This window comes from Carettochelys insculpta, chromosome 2, assembly GCF_033958435.1.
Source record: "Carettochelys insculpta isolate YL-2023 chromosome 2, ASM3395843v1, whole genome shotgun sequence".
NCBI lineage: Eukaryota > Metazoa > Chordata > Testudines > Carettochelyidae > Carettochelys > Carettochelys insculpta.
In genome coordinates, this window is record NC_134138.1 from 61,584,757 (window position 1) to 61,610,760 (window position 26,004).

Consider the following 26,004-nt stretch of genomic DNA (forward strand, 5'->3'; position numbering starts at 1 on the left):
GGGTGGCATGGCATTTGACAAGGCTGCCAGCCCAGCTGAGCCAGAGGCAAGGGAAACCAGCCAGAACAGAAGTGGAGCTGGCAGCAGGCTGGTATCAGGCGACCTCCCCTGGTCTGGCAGATTCTCTTGTTTAGGACTGGGCAGGTTCTGAGGGTGCCAGACCAGGGAGGTCTGATCTGTGTTTGGTTTTAAGCCAGCAGTAGCTGTACACATAGACATGTCTGACTGCAGTAATATCAAGTTCTGGGGTTATATACAGTAATATCAAACTTTGAGGTTAGTATAATGAATAGTTTAAGTAGTCAGTAGCGTATTACAATTATAAACTACATGTAAACAGTGTTTATTTGGTTGAAGTGAATGGTGGACTTTTCTAAGCAACTTACTTTTTTATTGGCAAGCCAGGCCATGTGCTGACATGATTATTTTAATTTTTCCAGTAAATTTAATAGGTTTGAAAAGAACTTTGTGGACATATTTAGGAAACTGAAGCCCTTTGTATATCCATTAAATAAATGCAACAGCAATGCAAATGTTTGCATGTTGTTTTTGCCAACACACGTCACCTCCGACTCATTCATAACACCTCTAAATATCTTTCAATATTTGGACTCTTGGATGATAAAGAGTAAAGCTATGAACAAGACTAACAGAATTAGAGTTGACTAAGTATAGACTCTAGTAACTAGAAATGCAGTATGAAAGATTTATCTGGCCCCCTCAGATGTTTTGAGTCTGATAGCATTATACAGTACAAGCTTTATTATCCAGCACTTTAATATCCAGAAAACTTGGTTAACTGATATCTGCCATAGATGGCAATACAATTCCCTCTTCCGTTAAATGGAAAACCTCTGATAGCTATCTGGCATCCTTTTCCAGTGTTAGTGGAAGTTGCACTTGTTTGATGGCCCTGAGGCAGTACAGGAGCAGTAAATTAGTACAGTAATAGTGTTAGAGGGTGTAGTGTTATGTAATGTTTTTTCATTTCTTAAATATTTTTTGAGTTTGGTGAAAAACCTTAGGTAACCACCACATTTGATTAACTGGCAACCCCCATTCCCCAGACACGCCAAATAACAAGGTTTGTACTGTACACTCTTTGAGGCAGACACTCTCTTTTCCTGCATGTTTGTATACCATTTAACCTGACAAGGTCCCATCTCAGACTGGGGCCTTTGGGCACTGCTGCAAATCATACATGAAATAATATGTAATATTAATAAACAACCCCTTCCTACTTCTCCATATAGGAACTAATTATATGTCCAAGAGCAACTTTCACAAGATCACTGCAGATTATGGAACCCTAGGAAGAAAGATAAAGGAACATAGAGCACTAGTGATGTTCTTGTTCATCCTTCCTGTGGAAGGAAGGGGTCCAGTTAAGGATCGTTGAATCACTGAGGTAAATGCATGGTTGTGCAGTGGTATTGCGCAGGATTTGGTTTCTTTGACCATGGGATTCTGTTTCAGGAACAAGGATTGCTAAGAAGAGATGGGATCCACCTGACGAAGAGAAGAAAGAGCATCTTTGCTGGTAAGCTTCCAAACCTAGTGAGGAGGGCTTTAAACTAGGTTCATAGGGGAAGGTGACACAAGCCCTGAGGTAAGTGGGAAGGAGTGGGGAACAACAAAGTAGGATTCCTGGGTGAAGAGGAGAAAGTGGGCCAATCAGCCACTTCTCTAAGGTGCTTGTAACAAATGCAAGAAGCCTGGGAAACAAATAGGAAGAATTAGAGGCCCTGGTACTGTCAAAGTAGTATGAAGTGGTTGGAATATCGTAGACTTGGTGGGATAATCTGCTTAACTGGAACATGGTCATGGAAGAGTATAAACTGTTTAGGAAGGACAGGCAGGGGAGAAAAGGAGGAGGAGTTGCGCTCTATGTGATGGAGCAGTATGATTGCTCAGAGCTCCAGTATAAAGAGGGAGAAAAACCAGCTGAGTGTCTTTTGGTTAAGCTTAGAGGTGGAAGCAATAGAGGTGATGTTGCAGTAGGTATCTGCTATAGGCCACCAGATCAGGGAGATGAGGTAGATGAGGATTTCTTCAGACAGCTAAGAGAAGCTTCCAAATCACAGGACCTGATTCTCATGGGAGATTTTAATCACCCAGACATTTGTTGGGAGACCAAAACAGCAGCACACAGACAATCCAGAAAGTTTTCAGAGAATGTTGGGGATAACGTCTAGGTACAAGTGCTGAGGGAACCAACCGGGGCCATGCACAATTTGACCTGCTGCTCACAAACAGGGATGAACTAGTAGGAGAAATAGAAGGAGGTGGTAACCTGGGCTGCAGTGACCATGAGATGGTAGATTTCAGGATCCTGACAAAAGGAAGAAAAGTAAGCAGTAAAATACGGACCTTTGATTTCAAAAGAGCAGACTTCAACTCCTGACAGAACTGATGGGCAAGATCCCCTGGGAAATGAAGATAAAGGCAAAAAGAGTTCAGAAGAACTGGCAGTATTTTAAAGAAGTCTTACTGAAGGCATAGCAACAAGCCATCCCACTGCAGCGTAAGAAACAAAAATATGGTAGGCAACCGGCTTGGCTTAACAGGGAAATCCTTGATCAGCTTAAACTCAAAAAGGATGCATATTAGAAGTGGAAAAGTGGACAGTGGACTAAGGCGGAGTATAAATATATGGCTGAAGAATGCCAGGCAGTAATCAGAAAAGCGAAAGTACAATTGAAACTGCAGTTGGCAAGGGACGTGAAGGGTAACAAGAAGGGTTTCTACAGACATGTTAACAATAAGAGGATTATCAGGGAAGGTGTGAGGCCATTACTGGATGAGAGAGGTAACCTAGTGACAGATGATGTAAGAGCTGAAGTACTCAATGCTTTTTTTGCCTCAGTCTTCACAGGCAAGGCCAGCTCCCACACAACGGGGCTAGACACTGGAGTACGGGAAGGTGGAGGGCAGCCATTGGTTGGGAAGTAGCAAGTTAAGAGCTACCTAGAAAAACTAAATGTACACAAATCCATGGGTCTGGATTTATTGCACCCAAGGGTAATAAGGGAATTGCCAGACATCATTGCTGAGCCTTTGTCCATTATCTTTGAAGACCCTTGGATATTGGGAGAGATCCCAGATGATTGGAAAAAGGCAAATGTTGTGGCCATCTGTAAAAAAGGAAAGAAGGACAACCCAGGGAACTATAGACTGGTCAGCCTTACCTCAGTCCCTGTGAAAATAATGGAGGGGATCCCAAAGGAATATATTTTGGAGCACTTGGAAGAGGGGAAAGTGATCAAAAGTAGTTAACATGGATTCACCAAGGGCAAGTTGTGCCCTACCAATCTGATTAGCTTCTATGATGAGGTAACAGGCTCTGAGGACATGGGGAAGGCAGTGGATGTGATATACCTTGAGTTAGCAAAACTTTTGATATAGTCTCCCACAACATTCTTGCCCATAAGTTAAGGAAGTATGGCTTGGATACATAGACTGTAAGATGGATAGAAAGCTGGCTTGATGGTCGGGACCAACGGGTAGTGGTCAATAGCTCAATATCTGGATGGCAGTCAGTTTCAAGTGAAGTGCCCAAAGGCTCGGTTCTGGGGCCAATTTTGTTCAACATCTTTATTATAGACCTGGATGAGAGACTGGAGTGCACCCTCAGCAAGTTTACAGATGACACCAAGATAGGGGGAGAGGTAGATATATGGGAGGGTAGAGATAGGATCCAGAGTGACCTCAATAAATCTGATGCGATTCAACAAGGAGAAGTGTAGAGTCCTGCACTTGGGATGGAAGAATCCCAAGCATTACACTCTATTCGGCATTGGTGAGGCCACATCTGGAGTATTGCATCCAGTTATGGGCTCCCCAGTCCAGAAAGAATGTGGATGTGCTGGAGCAGGTTCAGCTGAGGGCAACAAAAATGATTAAAGGGCTGGAGCACATGACCTATGAGAAGATGCTGAGAGATTTGAGCTTGTTTAGTGTACAGAAGATTGAGGAGTGATTTAATAGCCGCCTTCAACTTCCATCTCTAGAAGTTTTTAAGTCCCGGCTTGACAAAGTCCTGGCTGGGATGACTTAGTTGGAGTTGATCCTGCCTGAAGCAAGGGGCTGGACTTGATGACCTCCTGAGGAACCTTCCAGCCCTATGATTCTATGAATATATACTAAGTGGATGGAAGCAGAAGGTGGACACATTTCAACTGGATATAGGGTGCACATTTTCAACATTTAGCAAAATTAACCATTGGAACAATTTAGCAATGGATATTTTGGAGTCTCCATCACTAGAAACATTTAGATTTTTTTCTAAAATATCTGCTGTAGTTCAAATAGGAATTAAATAAGGAAAGTTCAATGGCCAGAGTTACATGAGGTCAGATTAGCTTATCACAGTGGTTTTTCTGACCTTATAATTTGTGTATAAATAGTAAGACTTACCACCACCACCAATGGTGTTTAATGACATAGACACCTATCTTCCAGCACCTAGACTAACAACCAAATCATTTAGCACAAGCTATGAAACAGTTGGTGACAATTTTCAGATGCTCTCATTTTCAAGATGGGTCAGATTTAAATCAGTGATCTAGTGGTGAAATGTTGTTTACCATCACTGGTGACTAGTAGCAGTAATAAGCTAATGATAAGGTTGAATGTATGGCTTTACCTTCATATGCTTAACGTATACATTGTAATATGGCCCTGAATTATATAATCAGATGCTACTTCCCAGTTAATAGAATATAAGTGTTTTAGAAATCAAACGAGGTGCATCTTGTATGGTACACCAGGAAAGAGGCAAAGCTCTTCAGGTTCTTCATGCTTGGTTCCTAGGTGTTATAAAAAGCCTTAAGATGGATACAAAGTACAACACATTATTTAATTCTAAGTGATCAGATAACTTTGGAAAAGAGTATTTTTATAAATTCTAAATCTCTTCCCTTTTATTAATGGAGAAAATGTAGGAAGGACATATTCTCTGTGTTCACATTAATATGGGCTCTTTTTCTCCTTAGTCATACTAAAAGCATGCTTCAAAAGTGATAGTCTTCCAGAAGATATTGATTGTGTAACTTAGATGAGCATATCTCAGATATCTCTAGCTACACAGCCTTCTAGCTTTTCTACAAATGTATCAGTAAATCTCTGGCTCCACTACCACTAATACTGTATTGTACAATTCACAGAGCAGATTGTCTCCTACGTATAAAGTACCCACCTAAACGACTGGTAATGCCAGCAGGCACCACAGCTTAGCAGTTTTCTTTGGCATCACTTCCTATGGGTTAGTGGTATGTAATATATGGCAGAGCAAACGGAGAGGTTTCCTTGTGTATATTTTCACATTTTATAATAGCAAAAATGTCTCAGTTGGGCTTTTCCTCATTACTAATGATTGTCTCGGTTAAGACCTCCCGCACCTCGTTTTCAAATTCTGGGCACAGGGCCATCACTGGTGTAAATCAGTATAGTTTTATTGATATCCACTATTGAGGAAATGGCCCAAGATTTGTAAATGCCTGGAAACACCTTCCTTGTCATCTGTTCTGGCTTAGTTAATTCACATTTCATTTATAGCAGAATAGAGAAGCTTGCCAGACTAACTCAGAGGATGGGATCAGTATGGGCAGAGAAACCTGCAGCACCCAAGATCCAACAATGTTATGTGCTGCAAACAGTTTGCACCCTCTACTGGAAAAGCTGCAGGAAGCTCACCCACTCATCTTCCTTTGCTATGCTCCTTGTGACCTGTCAGAGGGTAGCTGATCGTTTAAAAGTGAATGGGACATTTGCTCTACATGTGATACCTCTTCCAATGGGAAACAATAAAGTAATGAAGTCATCAATGGCTTAATTCAGGCCTGGGGAGGGAAGGGAGGATGGGGCACACTCCTGGAGAAGTCCCTGAGAAAGGAAGCTTGAATGGAAGCTGGCAACATGTCAGCTAGGATGGTGAGGGTGCTAGGAATCCCGGAAACCTGGAGTTCTACAGCTGGCTGTGATGAAGAATCTACAGGTGCGTGCTGCAGGGAATAATGGGACAAGTTTGAACTGAACCAAGCTCTAGGCAGGAGGGTTGGGGGCTTGAGTTTCAAGGAGAGAGCTGTAGAGCCAGTGGCCATCTAGGCAAAACCCTGGTGGAATTTTAATGTGTGTAAGGATTAAATTGGACCCTGGAAGTGGAAAGGTTTAACTACCATTGGATTGGGATGGTGAATTATGAAGGAGCCCACAGGAGAGAACAGGAAAAGAGACTGCTGAAGAGCCACTTGAGGCTCCATGGCACGTTTGCAAGAAAAATGCCCTGTTAAAGGGCTACACAAGGCCAGTTACAGAAGCCGCTCACATATAAAAGATGGCAGTCCCACCACCTGCCGCCCAAGTTTCTCTTCTCAGCTCCCATACTAATCAGCTCAGTATTGGGTGGCATCAGTGGCTACTTCCAATTCCCTCGTCTTATGTAGCTTTCTTGTGAAGTGGGAGGGAAATTAGAAAAGACAGGGAAGAGTCAGCAAAATCACACAGAAGAGCAAAAAGTGGTCCAGAAATGGAGTGACAGAAAGAACAGATCGCAAAAAGGAGAGGTGGCAGCACCTGTCTGGGTTTGGAGGCACTCATTTCACAATTCAGCCCAAGCACGGGCTCTAACAAATAGCCTACCAAAATTATTACAGAAAAGGTCATTGTGTAAGTGTCAGCTCTGGAAACCAGAGCCTCGAGTCTGAAAGTCAAACTGAGTTCTTTGTAGCCCAGCGATCATGATCACTGGTAAAGGTTCTGAGCAATTCTGCAGATGAAATGAAAACCATAAAAAACTTCATTTCATTCTTCCATAGCTGTGTGGGTTCTGGAGGGTTTGTGAGAAGAAAAAAAAATTATAAACCTGTGTTTATAAGAACTATAAGCAGATATTACTTGGAATAAGTCAGCATCAGGGCCTCTTAGCATTAGTGTAATTCCATTAGTAAAAGATTAACCATAAATAAGGGAAGTAGATGAGTTGACTGAGATGGAAGCCTTTTTTACAAAGCAATTTTCCTGATAGAGAATGCACTGTATAGAAGCCTAAACCCATCTATCCTGACAGACTTTCAAAACCAGATAGAGGAATCCTTCTTACAACTTGAAGTGGAACAGATGAGGAGCTGTGCAGCTAAATCACCCAGTCAGCTTTTAAAACCTCAGGTCTTTCTATAGCCATGTTCTACAAACCACTTGCAATATTTTGGGCAGCAGCAAAGTAAACTTTATGCAGTTGGTATTTCTCTTCTTGAGCTAGGATGAACCTATTTTCTATGTGGTGGTGTGGGGTGAGGAATAAAGACTGCCAATATTACTGTTATTATGTAAATTATTTTTATTCAAAACTGATTAAAAAACTAAACAAGGCTTGACTAACTACATGAGGTAGTACATGTAGTAAAACAAGGGACAGAAAATAATACTCAAATATGAAGAATAACAATACGTTTACTAGTTAAAAAGAGAAATTGTAAATTCATCAGCAGAAACAAAAATACCAAAAATAAAGTTTAACAGCTTTTCAGTCTTAAAGCACAATACACTTTTCATAGAAAGAAACATAGTATCACCATTATATTTTCTTCATATACCATAATATGGTAAAATTAACGCACAGGGCTATTCACCATAAATGAAATAGAAGGAAATGGTGAAGAGATAAATGAGTTAATCTTCATTAGGATCTATATTGCAATACATCCTGGCCTGCAGGAGTATCTGCCAGGTTGAGAGAAGTAAGGGGGATTTGCCTTAACAGTGCAGAGATTGTGTTGACTGTTCACCCTCAAATCTATGCATACTATATGGATCTCTCATGTAGTTTAAGGCCTGAAACTTGAATTTATTTATTCATGTGGTTTACTTTAATCCCATAAGGAAATCCATTGAACTCCATGAAACTAGTCAAAAGCTTAAAGCAAAGCTTGTGTGAGTTTGTGGAATTGAGAACTTAATTCTTTCGGGTTACTCCACCTCTCAGTGTGAAAATTACTTTTCAGTATCTGATTATTTGAACTGAATGAGTTGGCAACATCCAATAACAGTATGTTTATTATGAAATTTAATTTAGAAAATAAAGAATGTTAACAGACCATTAAAAGGAAAATGGTTTCTTGGGAAGAACACATTTTTATGTCACCAGGGTCTTTTGCATTTCCAATTTTAAAAAATCTGATATCTGTCTAATAATTGGTGTGAAGTGGAAAACACTGTAGCTCTGCTTTTAGGCTGGTTAATGCTAGAGTAAATCATAAAAAACTGTTACACTTCTGACTAATAGACATTATTTTTTGCATAACTTTTTGGGATGGCAATCGCTTTAATGGAAATTGGATATAAAATCTTGGTCTACCCTGGCGCAGTTTTTAAATTGTTAGTGGCATACATAAAGCACCATACAGTAATGAATTCAGATAAAAATGTAGAATGTTTATGGAGATTTTAATTAACAGTATAGGAATAACTGCTAAGAAAATATAGCAATATTTTAACACAGGATTCAAAAAATTGTTATATATCATTGTAGTTTTTCAAATGCATTTTCTCCCATGTTTTATTTTACAGATTTTTCTGTAAGATTTACATGTAGCTGAAAGTCTTTTGGTGAAAAGTCTTTTGATATCTTCTGTACAATAATGTTACAGCTTTATACAAACTTTAGGATGTATGCTAAGTGATCTTTATTATCCTCTTCCAAGCGCTCTAGTCTGTTATTTTTTATTTTATTTTTACACTTTAGTAACCGGACTCAGATGACAGCAAATATTCTAAAAGCCTTGCCTCCTGGAGGATTCTGTAAGCTGAAAAATAAAACAATCCCAGAGGTTATTTATAAGATCACAGCACTCCAAGGCTATGTCTAGATTACAGGGACTTGTCAACAGAAGTTCTTGTTGGAACATATCTTCTGACAAAACTTCTATCAACAGATTGTGGCCAGACATTAAAGTGGATTGAGTGGCCGGACTGCCTGGCTGCTCTCTCTTGACAAAACAGCCAACTGAAGGCACAGCACACAAGGCTGCCCCGTGTCCTGGAAGCCCTGTCTGTCTATATAGGACCTCCCAGAACATCCAGACTGGCTTTCTGTTGACAGAGGTGTTATTCCTTGTGGGGAGTGGGATAAGGCTGTTGACAAGAGTGCTACGTTCTGTCAATTTACTGGCAACAGAACACCTTAGGAATCTGGATGCTCTGCGGGTTTTGACGACAAATTTCAGTTTTGTTGACAAAACCCTCTAGTAAAGAAATAACCCAAAGCTTTCTTATGAAAATGATGCAAACCCTCTGCATCCAAAACTCTCATTGACTAGGCTTAGTATCTCAGATCCTGAAAATTATTTTGTGCAGGAGGAATGCTGGTACTTGTCCTTCTGATATGGTAGCAGATTCAGGCCCTATTTAGCTGTATGACATATTGCAAGTAGGTTTTTAAGAATCGTGATTAATGGCCTACTTCTGTTCTTGAAGTTAATGACAAAGTTGCTATATAATCCTGCCATTCATTTCAATGGGAAAAGGTCTGGGTTACTTCACCAGAACAATGTAACTTTCTCCCAGAAATAATCTATAACAGCAGTTCTATCATTTGTGCTCTTTACTGCAAACGAAATATTTATTAACAAAACAAATGAAGTAGATACTAATATTTAGAGAAATGCTGGAATGTGTATCATTTCCAGTTAATGATTATAGAATGTGGGAGTACCATGTATGAAATTAATGCTATTTTGTAAACATTAGTGAAAGAGGAACTGCTAAGTTTTTCTGTTCTTTTACCAACACAATTGAACAGTGTCATGGTTCTATAGGGCAAATGGCAGGAAACAGTCCCTTGAGTCAGATGGCACACTGAAGCCATAATCTTTCCTTCTTTCCATGTGAAACTTGTAGCTGTGCAACTACTACACGTGATTTTAAATGTTAGTGTTTAGTTTATAAATGCCTCCCACCTGGGGATATGGATTAGCAATGCAGGTTCTCCTATGTTGTTAAATACCTGCTGCATCCTTCACACAGACCACACAAATGGTATCTATAGGCTTGAATAAACTGTTAAGGCTACAAGAGGTTAAGGGTGCCCAAATAGTACTTTTTCTTCACATATAAAATCCAGGCAGTTACATTAGGGCAAAATTTTTCAGGCATATTTTTATTCACTGTAGAATGATGTATTAGTTGACCCAAAAATGTTACTAATTTGACAAATTCACAAAATAGCTTTGGTCAAAATAATTTTCGGGGCAACTGAACTGCCATTCATAAAAGTAGTTAGGGCACTTACCTAGACTGGGAAAGCTGAATTTAATCCTACTGGTGGGGAAGAGATCTGAGCTTGGGTCCCCCAGATCCCAAGTGAGAAATATGATTAAGTGCTGCAGCCCCAGGGCTTAGAAGAATCACCATGGCACTGTCTCAATCTCACCTGGTAAAGTGTTCACTATGTGTAAATAATTAGTGCTTGAAGCAGAAACATAAATTTGAGCCTCCCAGCTGAGTATTCTTCCTACCCAGGTACATAATCATTTATGCTTTTTCCTCTTTTCTGGGTGCATGTAGTTCTTGTGCAAGGGTTATGGGGCATACTGGTTGCAGCTCCCGAGTTAACGATGGGAACTAGCTTTATGAATGTAAATGGGATGTACCAAGAATACTGTACAGTCAAAATTTTGTTCTGCTGAAACCTGGAAACATATTTCAGAGCTTTAATTAAATGAAAACATGCAGGCACACAGCATCACAGAAGTCACTATATAATTATGAGTGATTTTGAAAGACTCAGATGCACGTGTGTATCATTTGTAGAAGTAAGTGCGTTGATTCAAAATATATGCAAAACATTAATGACCATTCACATCCCCAGTAAGAGGATGCTATATCAACAGCAAGGAAGTACCAGCCATCCAAACCGTACTCAACTAGATTGAATGAATAACTAATCTAAAAAAAATCCAAAAGGAAGCACAGGCGCAGTTTTCTTAGAAAACACTGCATTATTTGCCACAGGATCAATAAACAAGAGAGTTGTTGATTTATAAGCCACTTTTTAGGGCTATGATTTATATGCTTAGAGGAGAAAGGCAGTTCTGGTACCACAGCTTCTCCAATCATTGTAACTCTTACACAATCCTGTAAATCATCCACATTAGCCTATTTATTTAGCTTTCAAACACAAAGACACACACAAAAGCACCCCCTTTAACCTCACCACATGCAGAGACATAGTGCGAGAATCTGAAAATGATGGACGTGCATTACTAGGAGAAAGGAGAACAGTCTTTACAACTGAACTTTACCTTTCTGAAAATATTCCATTTTGAAAAGAGCCAGTGTACACCTTCCTTTTATCCACTGGCATAACATCAACATAGCCTCCTTGGTTGCGAACTACTCCAGCATGTATGGCTGCGCGGCAGATACTAGATACCTGAAAAAAGAGCAGAAGAGTTTTTGTTGGCTATCAGTTCTATTATGTTGTCCATGAACATGCAGATTTAGATTTAAAAATAATAAGGAAGGCTACCCATGGAACTAGATATCAGCAGCACTCAATACATTCCACAGGAATTCAGCTGCCCAGCCAGAAGACATTTACCCTCTTCCTCAAGTAGGAAGCAAGCCCCATTGACTTTTGCCCAAAGAACAAGATATGGTTTGCCACATGCCTGGAAAGTTACCAACTTCTGGGTATTTAAGACCAAGATGTGCATGGAGGGAAGAACAATTTCCAGAGTCCTGAAGCCCTGATAGGCATGTCCTGCCCCGCTCCCGTCCCATTACTGTAATGAGAAGCGTTCTCCATGAAGTGCCCCTGTGGACTGCAGCCGTGGCAAAGTCACCATTCTTATCAATAAGAACAAATAGTTGTGTCACAAACATCAGCAAGAGGGAGTCCCTCAAGTAGGTCAGTTCCAGGCCTTTAAAGTTCATAGCCAATATAAAAAACTCTACCCAGAGATCAGCAAACAGCAACTCTTCCAGCAGGATTTTCTATTCAGTAAGTGTCAGCTTCATTCCCCAAATGTTTTGTAGGAGTAGCCCTATGTAGAGTATATTGCAATAGTCTATCAGAGGTAACAAAAGCCTGGAGAACAGTGCTCAGGTCTGCATCTGAATTCACTCCCAAATTGCATGCACTAATAACTGATGACAGACATACTCCTTCCATCATAATGTTCCCTGTGCCATCTCCTTACTTCTTCCCCAAACCACCATCACCCTGGTCTTGTCTGTGTGGAGCTTCACAGCACTCATGCATGTCCAAATCTCAACAGGACATTGGCTGAAGAGATGAACTACTTCATGTGAGTCAGATACAGATACGTACAATTGGGTCTATCCACACACTGAACACTCTGAAGTAGATGTCTTATCACTATCCTTCTGATCAACACGGTATTTACAGAAACAGAAGGGAGACACACTGATACTCTGTGTGTGAGACCTTTTTGGGTCTACTGCCTACAACCACCTGTAGAGAACTCCCTAAGGTTGCGGCAGGGGGCAGGAACCCAAACCAAACCAAACAAAAAAAACCCCTCAATGCCGCTAAAGACCAGCTCCATACGCGAGATCGACAGGTGAGTTAGTAGCACTTCAGGACCAATGGCACAGACTGATCTATAGCCATTTTTGTACATCTGGTGTTTTGCCAGGATGTTTTGATCATCTTAGTGCTTTTGTATGTACAAGATTGATGAAGAATTGGTGAAGAGAAACCTATGTGGCATTTTGAAGCAAGAAGCTGCAGCTACCATTACATGGGTTTCCCCCTTCGCCAGTCCTTCACTTTGTTTTAATGCTCCCTGCCATATGAATCAGGATAAAGCTGAAGGACCAGAGATAGTCAACTAAGAGTTAAATGTATATAATTAGACCCATATTTCCAAAGGCAGCCTATAAATGTGCGCTCACAAAATCCTGTATTTGTCTCTAAACAGCATTTGCACACATTTAAAACAGTCTAGGAAGATTTACTCATGCAAGCCAATTTGAAAAATATTATCGACTAGCTTGAGTACTTAATTAGCAATTTCTTGTTTGCTGTTGTTCTTACCCCAAACTCCTAATTCTCTATAATGCTTTATAAAAGAGAACTTGCCCATAATATTCATCTGTAGCTGGACCCAAACTACCCAGGAGATTTGCTGCAAAGAGATTGTTCCCAGTGATGCCTCATATAAAAAAAATGAAACAGGAATTTGGTAAGGGTTTATTTTAAGATTAGATATGGGTGATGTTTCTAAGAACACACCAATTCATCATTGTCAGTGAAGTCAGACCAGGCATGAATGGGGCCCATCAAACCTTTCATCAAATCAAATTCTGAGTGTGAAACAAATTATAACTTGGCGACTTCAAAAAGCCTCTATTTATTAGACAGACTTCTAACTCCCTTAGACAAAGGGTTAATGGGCACAAAACAGACATCAAAACACTCCAGATCCACAAACCAGTTAGTCAACATTTTAATGGAAAGGGCATTCTATTAATGACCTACAGGTATGTGTGTTACTGAAAAAGAACTTTCACACCGTTCTTCAAAGAGAAACAGCCGAGCTGGCTTTTATATTCAAATTCAGCACATTAACACGTGGTTTAAACCAGGAGGGGAACTTTCTGGGCCACTATAGGGGCTCGTCTGCATACTTGGCTTAATCTAATTCTTGACCTCCCCCCCACACCTCCACTCTCTGATTTACTCACCTTGATTATCTTTTTCTGATTTGTCAACTCTGATTACTGTTTTTGGTTCTCTGTGCCTTAAATATTGAGTCTGTTCTGGTCTGGCTATGGTCTGAAGAAGTGGGTCTGTCCCACGAAAGCTCACCTAATAAACTATGTTGCTAGTCTTTAAAGTGCTACTTGACTGCTTTTTGTTTTTATTCTATAGGTGTATTTGGTGCTCTGAATCATGGCCTAATAGCAGTAGAAAAGCCAGTCACTGGACAAGTAGGGGCTTCAAGAGCATCTCCAGACAGCTTTGACAGTTCACCTCAGTCGTGATCAGATTCATCCTTTTACAAAACTTACATCTTTTGCAAACATCAAAGTCGGCTTTGAAAACAGATTTTTGAAGGGTAAATTCCACTGACAAGTTCTGCGGCATATGGCATAATATCAAAATGACAGAAATACGGCTGTGAGCCTTAGATAACTGGAATAAGGAAGCTGAAAGCATGGACGTCCTGTTGCCATGTGAGGAAGGGAGGAAGCTGTTGAGTGATCTACCAATGGGACAAAGCATTGCCCTGTGGACAGTCCGCATTGCTTGTCCAGGAGCGATCTGGTAGTGTGCACAGGACCCTAGTAGAGTCTGATGTGAGTCTGGTATATACTACAGTTATTTATTACTGACATTTTGATAATACCCAGAGGCCCTATTTAGCACTGAACCTCACTGTCTTAGCACCGCACATACAAAAAGTAAGAATCACTCCTTGCCTCAAAACACGCACAATCTACTTTAAGATAAGACAAAAAAAAAAAAAGCTGCAACAAACCAATTGAGAGTACAGGGGAAGGGAGGATGTTCAAAACTACCAGGAAAATGCATATAGTTACATACACATTGTGCACAAGCATATGGTTCCATGTTAATCTGAGGGAAAAGCTAATAAATAGACTGGTACTGCTAGTAGAGCATAAGGAAATGTGAAAACTAACCATCTCATGTAGATTAGGGCAGTCACTGTAAACTCAGAGCTTCACGGAAATGCTATGAGACAAAAATAGCAAAAATTTTGGGGTCATCCTGCTTAGATGCAGGTAGAATGGGAGCAGAACCAAAAACTTCTAAACTAATATAAGAATAAAACATTTTTCTCAATCATGTAGCTCTTAACTGGAGCTACACAAATGCTCCAAAAATAGTTTTGCAAATATCTCTAAGTAAAAAAAGGAAATTTGCGAGAATGCCTTTCCTAAACTTTTATTTCCTTTGCACAATACAAATGGCAAAAATATTTCTGTGTAACATGGATGAATGTAGAGAAAGTAAATTGTTTAAAAGCAGAACTCTTAAGAGACTAATTAGAGGCTATATGGGACTACTACTAAGCAAAGCATGCAGGATTGGCCATTGATGTCAATGGGACGTCTTGCTTGAATAAAGCAAGTAGATATTAGTGTTTATCCTCTAAGAGGAAAATCTGTTCTTACTCATCTCCACCCCAGGGCTGTGAATCCAGGCTGCTACCAAGGAGTTGAAAGTAATTCCTTCCTCAAAAGGCACTTACTTTTCCATTTCCCCTGTTGATGTACATACTAACAAACATGTACATGAGTAACTCAGTGTGAACTGAGAGGACTAGTCCCATATGTAATTACTGACGTACATGAGTGTTTGCAAGGGGGAGTCCAAGTCTTTCAGTAAGTATTGCTTCCATCTCCTAACATAGATCGGTACTTGACACTTACATACGGATTTTCATCCACAGATTATAAAGTGCTTTAAAGTGTTTGAGTATCATCACCTCAGCCAGCTACATGTCATCACACTATTGAGGACTGATTAAATAAGCAGAGCACTATCATTTACTGGGAAAATGGTGAACTGCTCCCTCTGCAGTTAGCCCATTGCTGGTCCCTGGACTGATCACAACAGGAACTTCGTGCATAGGACTGCATCCTTCATACTTTTCCCTGCTCCAACACTAAATCTAGCTCCTCCTATGTAAAAATTCTATGCGAGTGAGAAACAGTGTGCCATTTGTGTCTAATATGTATTCATCCTAATTTGATCTAGTTTCCACTTTTTGTAGAAGATTCATAAATTTCTTTTTTAGTGACATTCATACCCTGGTGGCCCTCCATGCCAAAGAAAAAACTCTGTCCAGCATCCTGAGGCCAGATTTTCCCTTATGTATTCAAAGCTATGGAAGCAGACTTTTCATTAGGACCTCCCCACAAAGATTTCCTGAAGGAAATCCTCCTGCATTGTCTCAATAGCAGGGTGGCATTTGACCACATCAATCCACTTCAAAACCAAGTTGATCTAGTAGATGGGCCTGCAATCATGCTGGCCTCTGGAAGCTCTGCTGACTGCCTGCCGTCATGGCTCTTATCAGCCTTACTCCATTTTCTAGTACTTACAAAGTCAAGTTAAAAATATACCATATATTTAGGCTACGTCTACACAAGCGGCTTTTCCTGGCAAAAGTGGGCTTTTGTTGGGAAAAGCTGTGGAGTGTCAACACACAAATGTGCTTTGTTGATAGTTTTGTCAACAAAACCTGGCACATCCGCTGGTAGCGTTATACCTCTCCCTATACAGGTTTAACGCCTCTCTCAACGGTGTTCTATCAATAAAACAGCCCTGTAGATGCCGGGGCCCTTTTGTTGAAAGACAGGGCTTCTGATTCACCGGGCAGCCCTGTCTGCAGAGCTTCTGGTCAGCCTTTCTGCCTGACTGCTCTCTTGTCAACAGAGCAGACTGATGTTTCAATCTGCTTTCCTCTGTAGACAGAATCTATTGACAGAAGTTTTGCCATGAAATCTCTTCTGACAGTCACTTCTGTCTACAGAGGATTCTTGTGTAGATGTAGCTATGTACAATAAAACTGGGTCAACCTTCACCAGGCTCATTTGCTTATATGGTGTGTCCTAGGGCCCTATCCACTGTCTTAGACTATAAGTACTTCAGGGCAAGGACAAGGAGGGTGCATCTACACTATCCAGCTATTTCGAAGTAGCCAGCACAACGTCGAAATAGCTCGCGTCGCGTCTACACATGCCATGTGCTATTTCGACATTGAAATTGACGTTAGGCGGTGAGACATTAAAATCACTATTCCCATCTGAAGATGGGAATAGCGCCCTACTTTGACGTTCAACATCGAAGTAGGGCGTGTGTAGACGATCCGCGTTCCGCTACGTCGAAACAGTGGGGTCCTCCATGGCAGCCATCAGCTGAGGGGTTGAGAGACGCTCTGTCCAGCCCCTGTGGGGCTCTATGGTCACCGTGTGCAGCAGCCCTTAGCCCAGGGCTTCTGGCTGCTGCTGCTGCAGCTGGGGGGTCCATGCTGCATGCACAGGGTCTGCAACTGGTTGTCGGCTCTGTGGATCTCGTGCTGTGCAGGGCAAATGTGTCTGGGAGGGGCCCTTTAAGGGAGCGGCTTGGGGCTTTGCTGGCCCCTTATTTCTATGGGGAGTGCTTGTATGTGTGGACGCTCCACATTTCCTTCTGGGGCGGCTCCTTTTGATGTTCCCTGTTGCTACTTCGACGTTGAATGCTGATGGCACCAGCCCTGGAGGACGTGTAGACGATATACGTCCAAGTAGCCTATTTCGATGTCCTTACTTCGAAATAGGCTACTTCGACATAGTGTGCTAGTGTAGACGTAGCCAGACTATCTTTTTTTCTATGTTTCTACAGCACCTGGAACAATGTAGTCCTGACTGAGGTCATTGGGCTCTCCCATAATATAAATATTGAATACAGTTGCATTACTCAAGACAATCTATGCCCAGGTGATACCACATGACACTGAGAAGGACCAGGAAAAAGGTCAGACACAGAACTGCGTTGACTGTTTTGAATATCTAGCCCATTCACAGATCCTATCGCCAGGTCCACAAAGAGAAGCATCACATCACAATCGAGTCTGACTTTCCAAGCAAAAGTGGAGAAATCCTCAATTCAAACATATCATGATCCTGGTGAGACGTGATCTGAACCCCGATGTATATACGTGCAGGGGGTACAGCCATATAAGCAAGCTGTGAGCACAGAGGCTATGTCTATATTTGCACCCTTCTTTCAAGGGGTCATGGTAATCAGTGTGATGGGAGATTACTAATGAAGTGCTGCAATGTCTATGCAGCACTTCATTAGGCAAATTCTCCCTTGTTGCAACTTTGAAGAGTCAAAGTTCGAAGTGCCGGCATGCGTGTAGCTGTGAGCACTTTGCAGTACCCGCGCTACGCAGAAGTACCTTTACTCCACAAACTTTTGTGGAGTAAAGGCACTTTGAAGTAGCGTGGGCACTTAGCGAAGTTACTGCGGGGGAGAATTTGCCTAATGAAGTGCTGCATGTGCATCGCAGCACTTCATTAGCCATCTTCCGTCATGCTGATTACCATGCCCCCTTCAAAGAAGGGGGCATGTGTAGACATGGCCAGAAGGATGGGATCTGTGCCAGCCCCAAACATGCGGCCATCAGAAGAGCAATTGCTACAAACAGACTCTGTTATCAGGAACCCTACAGTGGCAAGGGCTGAAATAGTTTATGAAAAGAGGAAATGGAGCTGTCCTGGACTCTACATCTTCGGTCTCGTGTGTGTGTGTGTGTGTGTGTGTGTGTGTGTGTGTGTGTGTGTGTGTGTGTGTGTGTGTGTGTGAGTGAGTGTGAGAGAGAGAGAGAGAGAGAGAGAGAGATCAGGCCTGAACGTCCAAACTATGTAATATACTCTCACTGTGTTCTATGGTACACTAACAGTTCCACTACCCACATTTATGAATATGCTTGAATAAATCCTGCTACTTACATCAGAATAAATTTGAGTTCCAATTACCCGAGCATAGTGTGGGTTTTCCTGCATACAATTGCGAGGGCAGTACACTCTGAAAATTGAACACAAAACATATATTCTTAAAGCAAAACTACCATATTACAAAACCATGTGACATTTTATTAAACTGGGCTTCAGGCATTTGACAGTCAATAAATTAAATAAAGATAAGGCATAAATGCTGATATGGCTCTTGGCTAGCTAGCATTGATGCTATGCACTAAGAAGTTTTACTGATGCACTTCTGGTCCTTGGCAAGAATGGGCAGTGCTGTACTTCAGTGGCTGTGGGCTTTTCTGGCAAAGACAACCCAGAGGACAGTGCTGGGCAATTGCTGCCCCTGCCAGGGGGAACTGTTGCAGGTTTCCTTCCTCAAAATACTGAGGCATAAGCTTCTATTAATGAGTGAAAATGCTGGCCTCAAAGAACTTGCTTACACACTTTGCTGAAATCTATAAATTGACTTAACCAATAATATATTCATTGTGATTAAGGTTGTAGGAATGAAGCACAGAAAGCTGGAAGTTATACTAGTCCCTCTAACATCTATAAACAAAGATTGTGATCTGGGAATGTGGTTAGACTCTCAGCAGCTTCTGGATGATCATATAGCAACAGTGTCCGGGACTACCTTTTTCCAATCTGTGCCTGGCCAGTCTTTTCCTCTTGAAAGCATATCTTGACACTGTGATAAATACCCGCGTCACTGCTAGACTGCACTACTGCAATGCACTCTATGCCATAAATGCATTTAAAGCAGAAGCTATTGTAGAATGTGGCAGCTTTCTATCAGTGTCTGTTAGTGGAAACATGACACCAGTGCTGCAGGGTCTACTCTGGTGGTCACTTGGCTTCCAAATGGCATTTCAGATATTGGTCTGATCCATAAACCCCAAATGACCTGGGACCATTTTACCTTACAGCTCGCCTCTTGCTTTGTGACATACTGTCTTATTTCAGATCAGAGGGGGTATTCAGAGCACAGGAGGAATTCAAACTGAATCCTCTCAGTATAAATGACTGAAGGTTGTAAGAGTCCCTGGACATGCTACCAAGCCTGTCCACCCCCAGGAGTACTGGAGACAGATTGATGCAGCTGAAGATATATGGGGAGACAGGAGAAGAACATGCTATGAAAGGGGCAGTAAAGCTAGCTGACCTATGATTAGTATATAAGCTGTAGCTGGGAGACTATGGAGGAGAAATGCTTTTACCACAATTTATTGCTGATCTGCTTGTAACTCACTGAGCTGATTTTTTTTTTTTTTAAAGATTTGTGTCCAGAGAATGTAGACAGTGTTGGATTGGACTTTGCCTTTAGAGTATTTAAAATTTCTCTCTGTCACTCTTTTGACTCCACGTTTTTATTTTTAAACATTTGCCTAAAACATCAATTTTTTCCCCTTCAGATTAAGGGAAAGATTAAGATGAGAGGATTAAGATGGGTATAAGGAAAGAATTTGCTCCATCCATTCCTGCATTTCACTGTTTCCCATTACGAGTATGCACCAATAGCCAAACAACATATGAATCCAAGGCCTGATATGCAAACATTTTGGGGTGTTTTCTTAGCAGTTTCGACTTTGTTTTTGCTTCTTCTATTGACTGTCGGACACATAGAAAACTACACTTGTGGGCTACGTCTACACGTGCCCCAAACTTCGAAATGGACATGCAAATGGCCATTTCGAAGTTTACTAATGAAGCGCTGAAATGCATATTCAGCGCTTCATTAGCACGCGGGCGGCTGTGGCACTTCAAAATTGACGCGCTACGCCACCGCGCGGCTCGTCCAGACAGGGCTCCTTTTTGAAAGAATGCTGCCTACTTCGAAGTCCCCTTATTCCCATGAGCTGATGGGAATAAGGGGACTTCAAAGTAGGCAGGGTCCTTTCGAAAAGGAGCCCCGTCTGGACGTGCCGCGCGGTGGCGTAGCGCGTCAATTTCAAAGTGCCACAGCCGCCCGCGTGCTAATGAAGCGCTGAATATGCATTTCAGCGCTTCATTAGTAAACTTCGAAATGGCCATTTGCGTGGCCATTTCGAAGTTTGGGGCACGTGTAGACACGGCCGTGATGAGGTAAATCATGCTACACTGTATTTACCCTTGACTCATCTATGACTTTAATAACTGTTACAGGTTCCCTTCCTCAAAATACTGAAGCACAGTTTTCTCTTTTGAAGAGTGGAAATCTTGATTCCATATACACATTACAAATGGACAACTTACACATTTTGCTGAAGCTATAAATTGGCTTATAAACAGGATTCTCACTATGGCCTACTTTACCATTCTATTAATATTCCTCTGAAAAACATAAATATTTTCCTGACCTACTATTCTCTCAAAAAAACCCAACCAACCAAATAACACCTAAGACACAGAGCTGTGTCAAACCTTTTCATGATATCTATTTACAGAGAGTAAACTGAGGCTCAGAGGTACGTTGCCCAAGACACACAGCAAGTCAGTAGTACAGAATATATATATATTCAGGCAGACTCTTGGTCTGCCCACATTTCTCAAGGTGCAAAAAAGACTCGCACTATAGAAGTAAAAGAGTCCTTATTTGAAATAAATAAAAATATAGAGATCCTCCTCTCTGCAGAATGTATTTACTAGCTAAGAGAGTTCTTAAACCAAGGAGTGAAAGAGAAGCAAAACGTTTGTGTCCAGATTTTCAAATGTATGGACTATTTACACTTCCCACTAACATCAGTAATGAATGTGGGTGTTCAACACCTCCAACAAAAGAGACCATTTCTTTGTGCTTTGATATGACAGAAAGATTCAAGCTCCTTACCTTGGACAGTGTGAGGCTGGTTTTTGAAATGGACATAGCTGTTCCACTGTTGTTTCACAGGTGACAGCTTGAACTGAAGAAATAAAACAGAAATTGATACATATATGCAGTCAAAAGATAGTCCAATGCATGAGAAAAATAATATATAAATAAATGCTAACCTGTTACTTTGGAGACTGTGAAGGAATTAGCAGACTGATATTTGCTAACAGAAAGAAGAAATAAAAGAAAAAAAGTCAAACAATTTCTTTCATTGGTTTCTAGACACAGGCACTAGACTGATTGGCTACACCTACACTAGCATTCCTCTTTTGAAAGAGGCATGCAAATGAAGATAATCAAAATGCAAATGAGGCACATATTTACATATCTGGCACCTCATTTGCCTATTCTTCTTTCGAAAGAAGAAACAAAATGTAGATGCAGCTATTTCAAAAGTAATCCCCATCTTCAAAAGAACACTTCTCCCTAAACAATAAAAATAGGAAGAAGGGTTCTTTCAAATATGTGGATTACTTTTGAAAGAGCTACATTTGCACTGCTTTTCTTCTTTTAAAAGAATATCCAACTCAAGTGTCAGATAAGTAAATCTGTGCCTCAGTTGCATTTTCAATTTCCTTCATTTGCATGCCTCTCTCAAAAGAGGAATGCTAGTGCAGATGTAGCCATTATGTTTTACTGGAATCCATTAGTTCAGACCAAGCATGGAGTACGAATGACTGATCACTGCAATTACTACATTCACAGTAAAACTTAGCATGAACCCCGTGCTTATCACAAACATGTGTTAAGCACTGGATTTCCCACATTGTCAATGACTTCATCTGCTATGAGAACAACTAAAATAACAGCAACAACCAGGGGTTCCACGGTTCTGTTTTAGTCAGAAGGGCCAATAATCCACAAGAGCATCCACTGTCCTTTTCCTTACTATGTATCTAAGCACCCCATTACCATCACTGAGGCAGAGGGTTCCATTTGGTTAAAACCAGTCTCAGAACCTAAATTTCTAATTGAGTTCTTAAGTAAGTTAGTGGAGTTAAACTGTAAGCTAGCTTCTATAGATTTTTAGCTCTAGTTTCTCATAAGATTTTCACCAATCACTTGAGAATTAAGGAATCTGAACCATGAGAGTCTCTTGGAATTCAAGGAGGCAAGGCTGGTCCCTTGTCTTTTACTACCATAATATCAAGGAAGGGTGTGAGTATTAGGCTTGTCTATACTATGCAGAAGATTGACATGTTCAGGCAAATAGTAATCAAATAGAAAATAATCAGAATTACAATATCTGTTCAGGGTCCATCTTCCAGAGTTCATTTTTGTGCATCTCAGATTGAACTAGAATCATAGAACCATAGAACCCTAGGACGGGAAGGGACCTCGAGAGGCCATCAAGTCCAGCCCCCTGCCCCAATGACAGGACCAAGTACTATCTAAACCATCGCTGATAGACATCTATCTAACCTGTTCTTAAATATTTCCAGCAATGGAGATTCCACAACCTCCCTTGGCAATTTATTCCACTGTTTGACCACCCTGACAGTAAGGAACTTTTTCCTAATGTCCAACCTAAACCTCCCTTGCTGCAGTTTAAGCACATTGCCTCTTGTTCTATCCTCAGAGGCCAAGAAGAACAAGTTCTCTCCTTCCTCCTTATGACTCCCTTTTAGATGCCTGAAAACTGCTATCATGTCTCCCCTCAATCTTCTCTTTTCCAAACTAAACAAGCCCAATTCTTTCAACCATTTTTCATAGGTCACATTCTCTAGACTTTTAATCATTGTTGTCACTCTTCCCTGGACCCTCTCTAGTTTCTCCACATCTTTTTTGAACTGCAGCGCCCAGAACTGGACACAATACTCCAGCTGAGGCCTAACCAGCGCAGAGTAGAGTGAAAGAATGACTTCTCGTGTCTTGTTCACAACATACCTACTACTGCATCCCAGAATCATGTTTGCTTTTTTTGTAACAGCATCACACTGTTGACTCATTTAGCTTGTGGTCCACTATAATCCCTAGATCCCTTTCTGCTGTAGTCGTTCCTAGACAGTCTCTCCCCATTCTGTATGTGTGAAACTGATTGTTCCTTCCTAAGTGGAGCACTTTGCATTTGTCCTTATTAAACTTCATCCTGTTTATCTAAGACCATTTCTCCAATTTATCCAGATCATTTTGAATTATGACCCTATCCTCCAAAGCAGTCGCAACCCCTCCCAACTTGGTATCATCTGCAAACTTAATAAGCGTACTTTCTATGCCAATATCTAAATCATTGATGAAGACATTGCACAGAACCGGTCCTAACACAGACCCCTGTGGAACCCCACTTTTTATACTTTTCCAGCAGGATTGAGAACCTTTAAGAACTACTCTCTGGGTACGGTTATCCAGCCAGTTATGCACCCACCTCATAGTAGCCTCATCTAAATTGTATGTGCCTAGTTTTTTGAAAAGAATATCATGAGACCCCGTATCAAATGCTTTACTAAAGTCTAGGTAGACCACATCTACCGCTTCTTCCCTATCCACAAGGCTGGTTATCCTATCAAAGAAAGCTATCAAATTAGTTTGACAAGATTTATTCTTTACAAATCCATGCTGGCTGTTTCCTATTACCTTACCATCTTCCAAGTGCTTGCAGATGATTTCTTTAAATTACCTGCTCCATTATCCTTCCTGGCACTGAAGTTAAGCTAACTGGCCTGTAGTTTCCTGGGTTATTCTTATTTCCCTTTTTATAGATGGGCACTATATTTGCCCTTTTCCAGTCTTCTGGAATCTCTCCTGTCTCCCATGATTTTCCAAAGATGATAGCTAAAGGCTCAGATACCTCCTCTATCAGCTCCTTGAGTATTCTAGGGTGCATTTCATCAGGCCCTGGTGACTTACAGGCATCTAATTTTCCCAAGTGATTTTTAACTTGTTCTTTTTTTATTTCAACTTCTAACCCTACCCCTTTCCCACTAGCATTCACTATGTTGGGCATTCCTTCATCAGACTTCTCAGTGAAGACCGAAACAAAGAAGTCATTGAGCATCTCTGCCATTTCCAAGTTCCCTGTTACTGTTTCTCCCTCCTCACTTAGCAATGGCCCTACCCTGTCCCTGGTCTTCCTCTTGTTTCTAATCTATTTATAAAAAGCCTTCTTGTTTCCCTTTATGCCTGTCGCTACTTTGAGCTCATTTTGTGCCTTAGCCTTTCTAATCTTTCTCCTGCATTCTTGTGTTGTTTGCCTATATTCATCCTTTGTAATTTTTCCTTGTTTCCATTTTTTATATAATTCCTTTTTTATTTTGAGATCGTGCAAGATTTCCTGGTTAAGCCAAGGCGGTCTTTTTCCATATTTTCTATCTTTCCTACACAGCAGGATAGCTTGCTTTTGGGCCCTCAATAATGTCCCTTTGAAAAACTGCCAACTCTCCTCAGCTGTTTTTCCCCTCAGCTTTGCTTCCCATGGGACCTTACCTACCAGCTCTCTGAGTTTACCAAAACTATGTGGTCTGCAGCTGACCCCTGTACTCCTCACAACAGAGTTTCTCCCGTTGACCCCCTCTCCAAGGACAGTCAGGTAAGTCGATTGCAGATAATTGATTTTAGCTAAGCAATTGCCATAGTAGAATTGTGTATCTGTGATCAACTTACCTGCCTAGTATAGACCAAGGCTACATATATAAAACCATACTTTTACCTTTGTAATTCTGATTATTTTCCATTTGATTACTATTTGCTTACAGGCTTAAAGACTTCTCTTGAGATAAAAGTATTTTTTTAACCCAGCAGCATTAGTGTCTTTGTCACACATCCCAAGGCTCCATGCAAATTCTGTGTAGCCAGATTCTGGACAAAAACCTTATCTTCTGATCAGCTTAAATGATGAGCCTACAATCCCCAGTGTCCAATACATTCACCACTCTCAGTGAACAGGATGCCGTGGTGTGGCAATTCTCAGCTCTGGAGCTGCATGTGGCTCTTGGAGCCTTTAGAAGTGGCTGGTCAGAGCTGCACACATGGAGTGCCCTCTGCCTGCTCCATGCATGCACCCCGCCACTAGGCGGGACATGCACATGGCAGCAGGGGCAACCCCTGCAGCTACTGCCCTGGCACAGCTCCTGCAGCCCCAGTGGCTGCGGCCCAGTGCGGTTTCTGCGGCCTGGAGCCACGTGGCTCCTGCAGCTGGTCATTGCTCCTGCAGCCCCAGTGCAGGCCTGGCACAGCTTCTGCAGCTCGGCATGGCCCCACATCAGAGCCATATGGCTCCTGAGACCCTGCTCTAGTGGTGGCTCCAGCAGCAGCAGTTCTAGTGAGTTGCCGGCATATTCAGTTAGAGGGGTTGGTGGTAGGGATGCTGGTGGTGCCTAGCTCTGGGGAAAGGGGGGCCATTGAGTTAGAGTGGGGCCTGGGGAGCCTGTGGCGAAATGTTGAAGGACCACAACCATCAGAAATATGAAAATCTTTGAATTACTCCTGGGCAGCACTGCTATAATCCATATCAACAATATTATTAATCTCCTAAACCCAGGCAACACTATCATAGTTACCCTTTAACAATATTATCAATGTTACACAGGGTGAGTGGATCACTTCAGCTCAGCATCAGTACTTTCTTACAGGGAATAGAAGAATACTGCAAATATTGAGATAATTTAATCATAAACACTAATTTAACTTCCTTAGAAACAAGGGGGTGA

The 26,004-nt window shown here is 41.4% G+C and overlaps 1 protein-coding gene across 1 annotated transcript in view; it reads right to left on the reverse strand.

Annotated features, from left to right (window-relative positions):
- Positions 1-7,374: 7,374 nt before the first annotated feature.
- The window catches only part of CRISPLD1 (cysteine rich secretory protein LCCL domain containing 1), a 58,960-nt gene continuing 40,330 nt past the window's right edge, over positions 7,375-26,004 (reverse strand). The window contains exons 11-15 of the mRNA XM_074985729.1: positions 21,478-21,521; positions 21,317-21,389; positions 18,490-18,565; positions 11,298-11,428; positions 7,375-8,801 (exon numbers count right to left, since the gene is read on the reverse strand). Of these exons, the coding sequence (XP_074841830.1) occupies positions 8,750-8,801; positions 11,298-11,428; positions 18,490-18,565; positions 21,317-21,389; positions 21,478-21,521 (376 nt within the window). The 3' untranslated portion in view covers positions 7,375-8,749. The remainder of the gene's footprint in view (positions 8,802-11,297; positions 11,429-18,489; positions 18,566-21,316; positions 21,390-21,477; positions 21,522-26,004) is intronic.